General features: G+C 40.9%; 1 protein-coding gene across 1 annotated transcript in view; it reads right to left on the reverse strand.

Annotated features, from left to right (window-relative positions):
• Positions 1–16658, reverse strand: part of C6H1orf21 (chromosome 6 C1orf21 homolog) — a 131249-nt gene that overhangs the window by 46612 nt on the left and 67979 nt on the right. Inside the window, exon 3 of the mRNA XM_064454385.1 lies at positions 5094–5188. Within this exon, the coding sequence (XP_064310455.1) occupies positions 5094–5188 (95 nt within the window). The remainder of the gene's footprint in view (positions 1–5093; positions 5189–16658) is intronic.

The raw sequence follows: 16658 nt of genomic DNA on the forward strand, positions 1-16658 counted from the left end.
CCTTTCACATTACTTTTTATATAGTTATTACAGTTGTTTCATTCCTCATTTTCTGCTAGGATTTTAATTTCATACACTTAATCTATCAGACACTACTGTCTACTTTTAATATATCACTGCAGAAATTGATAGCTGGTGTTGAATACAGAGCTACAGATACTGAGCTTTTGCAATACTAAGTTATTACAGAGCTGAATGATAAATGGAGAACAGCGGCTGGGCTCAGAATCTCAAGACATAGTTAGGAAATAACAGCTCACACAAGGCTGACAAAAATTACATTTGCAGGTAAGTGGAGTGGAAATTTATACTTACTCAAAAAAAAAGTAAAAAACATTGTGTTATTAAAGGCAGAGTGAGAGATAGCAGGAGCAATGGAGAGAGGCAATTTTCTTCTAACTCCAGCAGGAATTCATCTCAAGCTCCAACATGCAATTTCACTACAAAGCTTCAGGACAAAACAGGGATTATGTCCAATTGTTTTGAGAGTTTGGATAACAAAGCATAAAAATCCCAATAAGTAGCCTTCTGTGCCAATGAAGACCAGAAAAATATTTCTATTAGTAAAAGTTACAAAAACATCCAAAAACTGAACTGCAATAAATAGCAAGTTAACTACCTAACACAAAAAACCGCAACTTTAGGTATTTGATATTTTCAGAGGTATATGAAGTATTACAGACCATCTCAGAGGAAAACTGATAGAGCTCAACAAGTTTGCCAAAGCATTGCTAAGCTGCATGAATACGCCGCACCTTCTTATTTTACCTTTTCTGGCAAGAAAATTTTACAATGGAAAGTCATTAGTGCCGCGAGAATATGGAAATAAGGACAATTAAATTTGTCCTATTATGAACATTAAATAGGCTGTTGTGATTGTATTCTGTATATTTAACATGATGTTGTAGAGCTAAACAGTGAGTCCTTTCCAAACAAAAACCATATCTTTAGAAATGGTAAAATGTGTTATTTATTCCAGTCATACCTGCTATACCCGTTTTAGAATAGATTTAGCTTTTTAAAATATTAATACTTCTTCATTTTTTAGCATTTTAGCTTTCCAAAGTAACAAAACCAGGTATGTGACATCGTTAGCCATGATTAGTTTTTGCTGATATTTAGGGCCAAAAGCCCCCATCCAGATCTGCTGACTATCAAAGTCGGTAACACTGTTTGTTTTGGAGAACCCTTATCATAAAACCCTTAAACACTGTTCAGTACTGAAATAACAACCCACAGTCCCTTCCCAAAAGGGGAAACACAAGAGAGCTCACCTCTGCCCCAGGGGGTTTTGCTGAGCCACTGTGGATCCACAGGGAGTTGGGGTTTAGTTTTAACACAGGGCAGTTCATCACTTCACTTGGTACATTGGCACCAAGCTGTGCGTGGAGACAACATCGTCTCAGCTTTGCCTGAGCCAACAACCCTACTGGAGCTGTGGGCAAGCTGGCTCGCCTGCCTTTCCAGCGACACCAGTCCAGGACCCCAATAAACCATCGCAGCCAGCCCTTCCATTTCTGAGTGTAGAAATAACCATCATAGCTGCTTCTTCAGCTCCAGGAATAACACCACACTCACAAGCTTCTATGCACAATCACATCTCATTTGAAAATTAGCACAGTTTCCATGTTTTTCATATATATAGTCCAACACTTGTGATTAAAAAACATATATAGTCTTGAAAACCAGTACAAATGACTGCTTTCATCTACCTACTAGTTCTTTACAGAGCTAACTCAAACTCCTGTTTTAGCTGAGCATCTATTAAAGCATGTGCTCCAGAGTGCCAGCATGCAGCCTAATCCCAGGTGTCCAGCACCTAATCCTGCTACATCCCATTCCCATCTGCAGGCTTTAGGATTTGATAACGTCAGCTCAAGATTTTCCCCACCAAGCGCAACATGACTGGCTTGATTTTGAGGGTGGAGATGCCCAAGCAAGATGCTTGGGAAAGTGCTGGGAGCCAGAGGTACCAGGAATGAAACCAGGACCAGAGACATCCCAGTGGTAAGTGGAGAACCGCAGAAATAACCTGCGTAAAGAAGGGAATCAGGCTGATGGATACAAAAGAACTGCAGGAAAACAATAACTGACTGTGACAGAGTCTGAAACAAGATTGGCTTTTTAACCTTTTCTTATTTCCTTCCCTCCCCTCCCCCATCAAGTGCCTACATTTTAATTTAAGGAGGCCTTTGATTCTGCCAGAAAATGTCTTCACATGGAACATCATCTGTTTCACCTAGCATACAGCCATAGCACAGCCATTCCCATTGTCAATACATCTGAGGAGTATTTCTGCTTTACAGTGTCAGCCTTCCTGAAGTTTTGAGCCCTGCTTAAGCCTCAGGGTGAAGCTGAGAAGACAGTGATTCACTGACAGAGCCTTGTCTCTCCCAGGGATACCCACACTCATACCAGCCCACCTCCAGCTCTCTCTTTAAACAGAATAAAAGCCTGGGACCCTGACCACAGGACCCCAGTAGAAGTGACTGTTTGCCTGGTGCCTGCCATGTCCTCCCATTCTCTTTATCTACTTGCACGATCTTTTCTTTTCCCTGACTCAAATATTGCAACACCAAAGACAGAGATGGCACCACATCAAAGAGCCTAAGTTATAAGGGAAGTGGTTTATTTTTACTTGAGCAGAGATATTTTTTTTAAGCTAGACTTCAAAATACCTTAAAAAAGTATCAGTGATGATAATGGGACTGAAAACTTCAATGGCATCTGAATAACATAATTCAAGCACAAGCATCAGAGAATAAGATAACCCGCACCACAGCAATTCCCAGGGAACGGACTACAATGACATTCAGGTTTTACATCTCATCTGGGTCGCGTTTCTGAAGGACGTGAATTAGCAGCCCCGTGACAATAAAGAAACGTGGTATTAAGAAACAAGAGAGGAGGAAAAGGGCCTGTCGATTCTCCCACTGCCTTTTCTTGTTCCTAAAATTTCTGTTGCCTGGAAATGGCTGATGAGAAGACGGGATTATGTAAGCGCTTGCCAACTTTTCACATGTTAAGAAAACTAAAGCCTGAGTGATGGGTAGCTTAACCCATCTTCTAAGCAGTGAACTAAACCATGTTTACTAAGAAGAACTCTAACAGTGAAACCCCTTTAAAAAATCCAGGAGTGACAAGGACCTGACAACTCCCAGGATTAAAAAGCTGCATACATTACAATGTAATCTCCTTATAGTACGATGAGGAAAAGGAAAATAAAGCCTTTTTGGTGTGCAGGATGGTTTTGTTTTAAAGTACATACATCCCGTCTGCCTGAAGACTTTCTTGAGTTGTCTTTTTTTTTCCTTCCCATAGATATAACATTGAAGAGACCTACGCCAGCCTTCCAACTCCATATTAAGTTATATTTTCCAACAAACCAGCTCCCATCACACATGATCCATCAATAACAAAATAATAAGCACACTGTGCTGTAGAAATGTCTCTTCCTAATTTTAATCAGGCTAACACTTAGGTGCTACAAGAAAGCAGGCACTAACGGAAGTACAAAATATCTCTATCTAGTTTTGAATACAACTTCAGCGACTGTGTCACCCCAGCAGACCTAAGCTTTCCTGAACTATTCCTTATTGTAACTCAAGCAGCATGTTGCCTTCTGCAAATACTCTAAATACAGTCAAAGGCTAGTTTAAAATTTAACCTGCTACACTTTTTCCATTTTTTTATCAAAAAACTGAGAATTGTGCTAATTTTTCCTTTTTCTGTTTATCAACAAAGCATGGGGGTCTCTAAAATGAGCAAATAATTCTTGCAGTCACATTTCTTCCAGTTAAAAAAAACCAACATGCTTACACTGGCAACAATGCTGAATGCGCTGTGGATGCTGACAGAAAAAGGTCATGTTCTCAGCAGTGTTTCTGAGGCCCTAAAAAATCCAAAAATCCTGCTGCCAGCTATGGTTGCGCCATCCACTGGAGCATCAGTGATGCAAAATTGCAGGTAGCAAATACCTAACCTGGAGAGCAAAGCAGAAATCATGCTGTGCACTGCTCAACCACTGCTCAAGCAATGAGGTAAGGACAACACAAATTCCTGTTTACTACAGGAATGCATTTGTCATTGTGTGACACACGTATGTGTGTCTAGAAGAGGGAATATAAAGTATCCAGGTTGCGTGAAACTCACATCTTCAGGAAATGAAAAAAATCCCAAACAGTGGATTTTTGTACAGCTGCCCAATGATGGCAAAAGGCAAATCCTCAGCTGGTGATAATGGTTATGGCTCCACTGAAAACTTCTGATGATGTTCTTTGGTCTTACTGATGCAGGGTAAAAACCAAACAATCCTACATGAAGAAAAGCTGCAACGAATGACTGGAACCAGATGTGAAATTCTGCACCCAATTATTATAATTGTGAGATGTCTTAAAAAAGTTAAACTGGGCAAAGCCCCCATCAGCCAATTACATCATCGACATTCCTCCAGCTGTAGAAGAGAAGAAACAACTTCTCAGAAACGCCAGAAGTGACTCAACTGTGATTTTTAAGCCACTTTAACAGCATCCTAGTTATTTCAAGTAGTACTAAGAGTTTACCTGAGATTTCCTTCCCATAAGCGGAACTAGGAGCCAGCAAAGTGCTCAAATCAGGGAAAAAGACATGCACAAAAAATTATTCTTGTGACTGCTGTGTTATCAAAATATTGTGTTTTTTATTCCAAACTGCCTTCCCTGTGAGTTTTAAAATGTGTAAAACCAGAAAGCACAGAGCAAATAAAATCTACATAAGTAGGTCATTTTCTTAATGGCAGTTGGTTTACTAGCAACTTGTTTGTAATATAGACACATATATTTCAAAGCACGTGTATTCGGATCTGCAAAGGGGGTGAGCAAATATAACCATGGAAGTACTCACTCCAAGATCAAGTAGAGCCTAATTCAGAAAGACAAGCAGGAAAAAGTCATATTTTGCGCCTTCTATGCAAGCTTCGCAGAGAGTTATGACATTTTTGAGAAAATCCTCTTGCTGCATGTAAGCTAGAGCTTGAATGTGCTGCACGTTGCATATTTCATTACAAAAGCAGAGCCACGTTATTTCATTAGATAAGCGATAAGTTCAATCCTTACCAAGTTTTCTTGGTTCCTGGCTGCTATTTTCTGATCATCTTCTCCCCCATTTTTCATGTATTTGACCTCTTCCACTGGTTTGATCCTATACTCATCTGAGCACCAAGAAAAAAAAAAAAAAAAAAAGAAAAAAAATTTTGAACCAGTGTAGTTCAGCAGCTGGGGAAAAAACCAAACTAAAACCAAAAGAGCTGACTAGAAAAGACCCTGATTAAGCAAAGCAACTAAAAATGACACATATATAGTTTCAAAGGCTTAAAGGTGACTGATACCAAGGACGTTTTTCCTGACTGAACCTTCAGTAAGAACTTCCAGTTCTGGCTTCCAGAAATTGGTCAGTAGCTCTCTGGTCTAGTAAAGCCACGACACCACAAACACAGGATGTTTGGTATGCACTTTCCCCCAAAACCTTAGTATTCTGTATAGTATGTTCAATGCAAACAAGTTCTTTGCTTCTGCACCCTCCCCGGACTTTTATTATTGGTGGGCAAACAAGCGATGTACAGCAGTTACTACAGAGAGCAGTCTGCTCATGGATGTTCCCTGCATTGAAAAAACCTCTTTTGAAAAGCAATGCTGACGGAGGATATTTTAAAGTTAAGTTAAAAGCTGGGGAAAAAAAAACCATACAAAAAACCACTGGGTTGGTTTGTGGTTTGTTTTTTTTTTTTAATTTTGTTTTTACCTCACTGTTTCAATGGAGCTAAAGCAAAAGGTACAAAATACACAGTCATATAACAATTTCTGGAGAAAAGGCCCCACACTGATTGTTTTCCTCTCCCCACTCCCCCCGTCCCCCTGACCATATTTGCTGCACATGAATGTTACCCAGATAGAAAACTGGCATGAAAACTGCCTAGGCATTTCAGCTCTCCAAATAATAAATTCCCAGCTCCAGTGCCAGTATGGAAATACTATCTAACATACATGTGCTATCCCACAGTAAACAGCCTCACCCAAAGCTTGAAAAAACGGATTTTTTTTCCCTTTGCTAGGACAAGATGGGATTTTGGGAAAATTGGTTCTTCTCTCTAGCCTGCGAATGCAGTGCTTGCAGTACCAACACTGCCTTTTCTCAGCTGCTTTTTGCTCTGGTTATCTTTGCAGCACGTTAATCTACTGCAAAAACACACGGAGTTTTGCACCCATGCTGCTCCAGCCAGGATATATAATGCAGAAGATAAACTTTACCCCACATAAGTGGCAAATGCTAATACAAAATGAAACGAGGCACAAATCACTGGGAATAAAAGGCAAAACCTCAGCAAATTAAAAGAAACCACACAAACTTTATTCTTTTTCTTTGGGTTTTTAAGAAATTTATCTTGCTAAGGGAAAAAACAAAACACAAATGGATTTTTCTGGGTTTCTGTATTGTTAAAAAAAAATCCATTAAAAATATTTAGAAGGAAGCCTGTTTTCAGGAAACTGTTAACCACAGAGTGTGTAAGTTAAATAAGCCTAACTTTGAAAAACAATCTTTTTTTAAAAAAATACAACATGGTTTTGCATTTGGCCTAGTACATATCTGTACGCTTTTTTATTACAGAGTTTAAATAAAACTGAATTTATCAAATAGCAGCATCTGAGATGGAGAGGCCCAAAAGAAATGGAAGAATTTAAGACAATATTGTTAGATTGGTAAATGTGAAGAACAACTGCCTTTTTTTTACCTTTTAAAAATGGAATTTAGGTAGTCTGGAGGTGGCAATTCATAAAACCAAAAAGGCTGAACACAATAAAGCAGGGAATTAGAAGTACATGATTGAATGCAATATCTAACTTACATTTTTCTCACTCCTTCAATGATCTCTGTTGTGATTAGCAATAAAACCCACACACAGAAAAAGCATAAAACTCCCACAGTTGCATGTACGGATTTGAACAGGAAAGCAGTTGAGAAAGATAAAATAACACAACGGAAGTTTGCACAACCTGCAGCTAGCTCACATTAACTAAAAGAGAGGCATGTTCAACCCGGCCTTGTAAGAAACGAGTAAGGTATGGAGGCCTTGATGTTCAGTGGCAAAAATAACCTCTGAAACGTGTGTCTCCTGTGTATTTCAAACAATTAGTTGTGATCAAACACTGAGCGCACACCCAGGCAGCAGACCATCCTATGTGGACTGTATGTAAGGGATGCCTCCCTGGAAGACATTGTCTCTTGTAGCAAGCGGACCAGGATACTGAAAAGCCCACGATTGATAATCAGCATAATCACATTTCTATATGAAAGTTTGATACAGTTCTATAGGATGGAGGCAAGACAGGAAGGCGGGTTTCTGTTGGAAGCTTAATTCGGTATTTCTTCTCTAACTGATTGTAAGGGAGTGCTGCCAGGTACTGCTGCTCAAGTGTCTGAGTTGAGGACTTGGTGGTTATCAGGCTTCCCAATCATCATCACAACACTTTTGTAATTATTGCACCATTACTACTTACATGTTTGTGCTGCTTTTACCAGGTGAATAGAATGGAATAGGAAGAGAGGAGAGGGGAGAGGAGAGGGGAGAGGAGAGGGGAGAGGAGAGGGGAGAGGAGAGGGGAGAGGAGAGGGGAGAGGAGAGGGGAGAGGAGAGGGGAGAGGAGAGGGGAGAGGAGAGGGGAGAGGAGAGGGGAGAGGAGAGGGGAGAGGAGAGGGGAGAGGAGAGGGGAGAGGAGAGGGGAGAGGAGAGGGGAGAGGAGAGGGGAGAGGAGAGGGGAGAGGACTATTTCAGCTGGAAGGGACCTACAATGATCATCTAGTCCAACTGCCTGACCACTTCAGGGCTGACCAAAAGTTAAAGCACATTATTAAGGGCATTATGCAAACGCCTCTTAAACCCTGACAGGCTTGGGGCGTCGACCACCTCTCTAGGAAGCCTGTTCCAGTGTTTGACCATCCTCTCAGTAAAGAAATGCTTCCTAATGTCCAGTCTAAACCTCCCCTGGTACAGCTTTGAACCGTTCCCTTCTGTCATGTCCCAGGGAGAAGAGATCAACACCTCCCTCTCCACGTCCCCTCCTCAGGAAGCTGTACAGAGCAATGAGGTCGCCCCTCAGCCTCCTTTTCTCCAAACCAGACAAACCCAGAGTCTTCACCTGCCCCTCAGAGGACATGCCTTCCAGCCCTGTCACCAGCTTTGTTGCCCTCCTCTGGCTGCATCCAAGGACCTGCGCGTCCTTCTTAAATGGTGGGGCCCAGAACTGCACACAGTACTCAAGGGGAGGCGGCACTGACACTGAATACAGCAGGATAATCCCCTCTCTTGACCGGCTGGTTGGGCTGTGTTTAAGCACCGCAGGATGTAGTTTGCCCTCTGGGCTGCCAGGGCACACTGCTGGCTTCTGTTGAGCCTGCTGCCAACCAGCACCCCCAGATGCCTTTCTGCAGGGCTGCTCTCCAGCCACTCCTCTCCCAATTTATACCTGTGCCCAGTGTTACTGCAGAATCTGACATTTCAATGTGTTGAATTTCATCCCATTAATGATTGTCCCATGCTCTGATCTATCGAGATCCCTCTGCAAGGCCTCCTGTCCCTTGAGAGAGTCAACAGCACCTCCCAGTTTGGCATCATCAGCAAATTTGCTAATGGCGCATTCAACTTCTGCATCCAAATCATTGATAAAAATATTGAACAGAACTGGGCCTAGGATTGAGCCCTGAGGAACACCACTAGTGGCTGGAGGCCAGCCAGATATAGCCCCATTCACTACAACCCTTTGAGTTCTGCCCTTCAAGCAGTCCTTCACCCAGCACACCGTGAACCCACTCATCCCACAGTTGGGGAGGTTGTCCAGAAGGATGCTGTGAGGGACAGTGTCCAATCAGAGAACCGAGCAGCCCAAGGTCTATCAGGACTGAGGCAAAAAAAGCACTGAATGCCTCTGCTTCGTCTCCACCCCTATTACTCAGGTGACCAACAAGTATCAGTCCAATGTTTTCTTTGGACTTCCTCTTGCTATTAACTTCAGCAAAGATCTCCCTGAATGGTGTAGGATTCATAAAGAGACTAAATTTAGGACAACCTGTGGACAAAGTTAGGGCAGGCAAGGGTAAGGATTATGATGTGGACACAGGTCATTTAAGGAATACTTGACCTGCCCAGGCAGCTTGCCCCCACCGTTTGTGGTTGTGTGAATTTCTAGGCTACACTTCCTTTCCAGCTTCAGCTCCACACAAGTCTCTTTTAGAGATCATTATCAACAAAAGTTTACAAAAACGTAATTTTGTATTCACGTTGAACATTGGCACAGATCCTTCAAGTGCTGCAGTGCTTGCCAGATGCCTCAAGTATCCCTGAAATGGCAGCAAAGAACTTTGCACAGATTTATTGTGTAATTTCCACAGATATTTACAACAGTGTTAGTGAATATACCTTCCCCCAATACACTACTTATGAATGGAGTAACTATTCAATCATCTGTGCAGTGTAGCACAGTTGGTGTTACTCTTCCCTCCATCCTACCAACTGCAGAAGTGCAGATGCCTGGACAATTCATGCTTCAGACATGCAGCAGCAAGAAAGTTTACAAAAATAAAACAGTAATTTTTCATTACGTTTTCAGGACAAGTGGAATACACCATGCCAACTAGCAAATCTTACTTCAGAGGAATCCACCTTCTTAGGAGAATACAGATAGAAGAAATTCAGGAGGTCAAAGTACCTGCTTCTATAGATGTTAGTAGAATTATACTTCTAACAAAAAGTGTCTTACAAAATTAATGTCTTGGCTCTATTATGTGGTATGTGTTTGGGCACAAGAAATCTCTACTTATATCTCAAAAAGCAATGTAAATTTGACACAATCTAAAGCTGACGACCTGTCTTAAATGCCAAGAGACTACCTCTTGGGGATGAGGCACGTTAAGGAAGAAGTGGGCTGAGTGGCCAACACCCAGGCTTCAGTGCCTAAATAAATGATTAACAGACAGGAGTGCCAAGCAGCTAGCAACTCCATCAAACCCACGTGTTTTGAGCAAGTGGTGCACATACCAATATTACACAAACACAGCACTGGCCTGCGGAAAACAAATGATCAATCTAATTTCAGTTAATGGGAGCAGAAGAGAGGACTGAGCCATGAACAACTGTTTTATCAGATACAAACAGAGATGAAGGAAATGGATCAGCAATGTTAAGTTTGAAGCAATATTATTACTCAGAAGTTCTCATAATTTCCTATCACAGGCAAAATATTTTCCTTAAAATAGGGAGCACAAATACAATATATTGGCAACATCAGCTCATATTGGGTAGTCACTTACTGGAGGTAGTTATAAATAGATATGATTCCACTTTCAAAGGCGGGGGGAGGGGGGAAGTAGTTATACTGCCACAGAAAGAAAAAGGAGAAGCATCCAGCTGATAAAAGCCCCGCAGCTTCCAAGGTATGATGAGGGATACCTGAACTAGCTAATGCACTGAGAAGAAACCCCACCTCTAACTAGTTTCAACAGCCACTGAACTAGGCTGCTTAGATACAAATAACTACCTGAATCGCAGCTAAAATGACAATATTTGTACCTGCAACCTTCCTGCTATCTGAGGAGAAACACTAATTTTTTCTTGCAGGTTTCCCTCCAGCATTTACAGTACTCAGTGACACAAACTTTACCCTTCATGTTCATGTTGAACTCCCTTTTTTATTCCTTGGACCAAGCTAAAATGTAAAATCTCTTCATTTTTTTATGGGCCCATCACAAGTCTGTTCAAGTAGAGACCTGACATGAGAAATGTGGAACAATTCCTGAAAGCAATGGGACCAGTCAGTATTTCGCAAGTTCCCAGCCAAGACCATTGACTGCAATAGGTTGCCCTTTGGGTTGACTGCTTAAGGGCGCAAAGGAGGAGAGGGTGGTAGTGAGCAGCTTGGCTAGGGAAGACATTGCTAACAAAGAAACAAGTCTGATGCACAACACCTTGTACTTCACGGATAAGACAACACTCATTATTTCAAATATACTAAATATAGCAATAAAATTCAAATATTTGGAGAAAACAGGGCTTGCACTATGTTATGTTATTATTGGGAGGACACAACTATATATAGACTTTTTTTGACTAGGTGAAGATAAATGCCTTATTCTAAAAGTAAGATATATACAAAATGGGGTGTTCAGAAACCACAAATTCTGGGTATTTACGAGATTGTTCTTGTTCTAAAGTTACTGTCAGGATGAAAGCGCTGCAAATGCAAAAGAATGGATGTTTAAGCAACAGACAGACCTTGAAGTGCGTCACAGGGGTGTATGGTCATTAATGGCTTTAATTGAATATGAAAATTAGATTAAAGATCGGTTGGAGGAACAGGCCTATGATGCCTTCCCTAAAGCTAACACCTTTAGATATTTGCAAAAACTGCTGACCAGGTTTTGCGTGATAAGGAAAGAGTGTACCTGGAACTGAAGAAGTACAGGATGCTAAATTCACCTTTTGAGCTTTACCTTTTGATTTCTACTAAAGTAAATGCACCATTTTGAGACATTTTGGTCTGAGCGATCATGTACGAACCCAGAGAAATCCTGAAATGCTAATGAAGTCCTACTGGATCTCAACAAATCTGACAGTCAAAAAGACCTTTAAAAACTGTAAGTTCAGGCTAAAGGAAATAATATGAATTTCTATGCATATTTATCTTGTTCTATCTTGCTTAATACCTTTTTTCTTTTTCCTAAATACAGCTTTACATCAAAAATGAACAGAAGTGAAACATCTTTATGCTTCTTTCCTGTGCAAAACTAAAAATCAGGTAGTGAATATGACAACAATTTTAGGATACTATCAGTCAGAGTGTGGTATATCATATATACAGAGAATACATCTTTATGCTCATTTGTAGAAGTAAAAATCAAGTACCATCTTCCATTGTGTGGTATATTATATAAAAAAGAGAAGGTTTCCAACAACTCAGATGGGGGAGGAATGGGTTTACAGGACTGCCACAGCAAATACCGGGTTGAAGAAAAGCAGCCCAATTGAATTGAAGGAAAAACAACATAAATGAACCACAAATAAAAGACAGAAATATTGGCATAACACCCACTACAAAATCCATCACAAGATATAAACCAGAAAGCAGTAACACCTCTAGCATGAAATTCTTTGGAAGGGCAAGGGAGAAAGAATTTTTAAGTTGAATATGCTGCAAAAATTCTCAGTAGGCAAATCTTATGAATGAAGATCTCCATTTGAAAACAGATAATTCTACGCAAACATGTCACCCAGTTGCCATGGCGATGTGACAAAGAAAAACAGCACTTATTAATAATGATTTCAGTGATAAATGAGCATATCAACTTCTAATATTGAAACAATTATGGGGGTGGGGGTGGGGGGTTGGGGAGAAAACTGTGGTTGTTCCTACAAGAAAATTTCTTCAGCACTTCCAGACATCACTGTAAGTGCCATTACCACAGCAACATCGGTAATGATGCTATTTCTGGCTCAGTTAAAAAAAAAAACACCACCAAAAAAAGCATAACTCCATCAAATATTTCTGGACTCACTGTGACTTTTGCAGAAATCTTTTGTTAAACATCAAGTCTTTTTTTGTTTTGGTTTTTTCCTTTTTTTTTTTAAAAAAAAGCCAATTTACATTGCATTCCCAATTCAGAGATCTAAGGACAAACAGATTTGGCTCTGCTGTCATCAACAGGGATGATGGGTGAGCCTCTCTTCTCTATTTTTAGTGATATCAAGTATCAGACAGGAGATAAGTGGTGCTTCAGTCACACCACCAAGAAGAAAGTCTCTAACCACACCTTCATTTTCCTGTGCTTAATTTTTTTCTTTAGGATCTCTTACCTTTCTACTGAAGGACATGCCAAGATTTATTACGGATGAAGGATAAAACACATCTATTCCGAAAAAGATGAACTTTTTGTCTAACAAATTTCTCTGTACCATACTTATTTCTGCCAGGTGTGGAAAGTACTCCCGCTGCTGTGATCACAAGGAATGCCACACATCAAAGACTCACGTGCTCTCCTCTCTCAAAGGCTTTAAAGCTAAAAGCTATATTTAGGTAAAGGACTGAATTGCTCCTTCTTAAAAATATTTGTTAAAAATCGTAAGAGATTTTGATGCAGTTTAACTGAAACATGTAACAGCAAGTGAGCCACTGTTGCTAAACAGAGACACTAAACAAAAACATGCCAAACATCATCTAGAGTTCCATGGCAAAGGAGAAATACTGTGAGCTCCATAGCTACACTGGTATGACGAGCCACGGTGGGCTTAGCGCTAGAGCAAGCCAGGCCAGACATCAGGAAAAATCATTAATTGCGAAGAGAGTCAAGTACTGGAATTAGATTGCTTAAGTGGTTGTAGTTTCCATCATCCGAGGCAGTCATCAGTCTTGACTGCCACAGGTTAAAGTCCATCCTGTTTTGGAGCACAGGAGGGATGAGATAAACTATTCAGATTATTCAGCTCTGTTACTGTATGTGGGTATCAACTGCCTGGATACCAGCAAAAGCTATGCCAAAGATAAAAAAGTCAACAGTTAGAGAAAGAAGTTGCAAAAATCCTGTAAACTAATGTTTCTCAAACTAAATACTAGCTAACATAGGATATCTCAGTTATCTTCTTAGCTCCAGCTTCAAGCACTCTAAGAAAGCAGCATCTACATGGTTGTTTTGATTCTACATGATTATTTAAATTCTGACTTAATTGCTGAGATTTGCAGCTCTGGGGGTGGATTTCTGATCCACCTCGATGTGGGTTGAGAGTGAAATTTCATTGGCGATCAACCGTCATTGGATGAGCGGCCCATTGTCTTCCTCTGCCATCAATCCTCAGAGCTATCAACTCCCCAGCAATTCTAGATCCTAGTGATCATGTTGCTTCTACTAACATAAACTAAATAGAAAAATTAGGAAATAAGCCAACCCATTCTTCTCAAAAGACTATCTGAAAATGCTCATTCAGATTTCCCAAATTAAGTTATGTGTACCTTAATCCAATCTAAACTACAGCCACTGCTGGAATCTGACACAGCGGACACCACCAGCTATAAAACAGAGAACAGGTACACAAACAACACACCAATTCTGCCAATAAAATATAAATGATCCGACAGAAAAGCTGTTTTAAAATCAGAATGTACTACACAGATTGCAGCATGTCTTGAAAGACCACCCTCAAGTATTTTTTCTTCTTCCTACACAACCTACACAATCCTAACACGTGTTAACTAGGAATGCTAACACATTGTTAACTAGGAATGCTAACACGTGTTCTAGGAATGCTAACACCTCTTCCGCACAAGGCAGATGTGACTGCAAGGGTTGGGTTTTGGGAGAAAAAAAAACGGAGACTGAGACATTCAGTATAACAAAAACCAGACCATATGTGAAGGACTTCTGCAGTATTGGAAGGACACTTGCCTTAAAGCTAGGCAAGATCAGGGCAGCTCTTTTCTAAGCTGTCGAGCAGTTCCTACTACAGCCCCACGTCACACACAGCACTTTATGAAAGATGAACTCCCTCAAGGGTGATGACTACTTGAAACTGGAAAATTTTAGAAAATTCCCTTCTACTTTGTCAGGCTACCCCTTTCCAGGCCCAACTCTTGACAGCTTTCAATAGCGTTCCTCTGGGACCAACAGGTTTGACAGGATCGCAGCTCCACTAACTTCATGTCATCTTGATCTTTCTTGCTGTAGAAGCACAAAAACTCATCTTGCCCCATTGACCCACCCTTCATTAATGCTGTCAGGCATTTCCAGTGCTGCGAACCACTTGCAGCTCTCAATCCTTTGGGTATCTCTGTCCTCTCACACAAAAGGTCCAGCCTGACTTCTGCCTGCAGGAGGTAGTTTTGTTCCAACACCTGCAATGCCACTGCTTGTCACCAGCCTTACTTTATGTATCTTGGATTTTCTGATTTCTTTTCCTCCTGATCTAATATAATGGCAGATGATGACAAAGCTGTAATTTATCTCCCTTGTTTCTATAGGTTTAATTTTTGAATTTGGTGCATGACTTGCAGAGGCACATTGCTGTGTACAGGACACAACTAGCAGAATCAAGGAAGTCATTGCTTGGTTTCTTCTACTATTCAGTTTCTTCTTGGCTAAAAAGTTCCCAAAGCTACTCTACGTTTGGATTGTCACAGTCTTAAGTACTGTGAAAACTATAGCTGTATGTATAATTTTATACATATTGGTGAGCAACCAATACAGTGGTTTTCTTGGAAGTAATTTTTCCATAAATAGTTCTGCTTCATATTGCAATCTCCCTATTGGGGGAAGAAAATGACAACTCAACATGGTTTGCACACAGGTCATCCACCCTTGGGTCTACAGACTGAGGCGGGAGGACAGTTCACCGGTCAGGGTATAACCTAAAGCTTTTTCTGCTCTACCTCAGACTTCCTCCGCGCTCCTTGGGGTTAATTCTCTTTACACAAAGTATGGGATAATACATGAACAAGTGGAAAGTAGTAAGTACCCAAAACCACTTGAAAAACAATTCCTGGGGACAAGGGGACTCACGGAAGTGTATGCATGTGGTAGGGGGAGCATCTGAAATCATAAACCCCCCCCACGGAACCTGTGAAGGAAGGCAACGCTCTGCTGTTGCTCTGCTCTATCACGGCTCCCTAACAAGAAGGTCGTGGACCCGCCGGCCAACTCCACCAACAAATCCCTCTGGCCAGTTACATGCTGCCAGCAACTGGTTCAAGCATGGAGAAATGTACCACAACCTCAGAGGCCATTTTGTTGCCTCAAGAAGGCCCTTAAAAGTATAACCTCAATATCCTAAAATCCAGTTATTGCTAAACACAAAATTTCCACCTCACTTGCGTGGCACCGTCTTTAGTTACACAATCTCCAGATATTTTAGACTCCCATTTGTATTTAAGATCTGCAGAAATTCCATATATAAGACAATATTGAAAAAACAGCCACGTGATCATATAATTAAAGACTTTTGTGGACTGATCTGTAAGTAAGAATCCAAAAAACAGTGCTGGTGGTGTGCACTCATAACTGTCTTTCAGCTACCCAGATTTTTCCCAGATTTTTGCTTGCTGAAACTATATAACTCATATATATATATACACATATACAAACACACTTCCCCCCCACCCCCCCATTTAATTAACACATAACTTTGAGCCAGACACCAGGCTGTTCAAAGGAAACCATTTCTCAGGTAGAGGAGATTACAGTCACGGTGCTCGGCAGGAAGGATACTCAGTAAATGCAATTATCTAGCCCACTAAAAAGATCAAATTGAGAAATGAAAGCAGGAGAGGAAACAAGCAGCAGAGAGATTAATTAAAGGAACAGACAGGAGGAAAACAAAGGGTCCGTGCCTTGAAAATATTACTGTTCGCATGAAACCACCAGGTAGGTTTTTGGATCAAGGTTGCACTGTCCTGCCTTAGCATCCCCACGTCACAACAGGGGAGCAGCACAAAGCCGGCCCTGCACAGACCTTGCAGCATCTTGAAGGAGCTGGAAATTCAGCATTTCCAATCACTTACTATATTTAAACACCACAAACTTATTTTTAAACAATATTGCATGACCCTGCCCTGACAAAAACCCTCTGAGCTGCTCAGAAACTGCAAAAG

The sequence above is a fragment of the Phalacrocorax carbo genome, chromosome 6, assembly GCF_963921805.1.
Source record: "Phalacrocorax carbo chromosome 6, bPhaCar2.1, whole genome shotgun sequence".
Taxonomy (NCBI): Eukaryota; Metazoa; Chordata; class Aves; order Suliformes; family Phalacrocoracidae; genus Phalacrocorax; species Phalacrocorax carbo.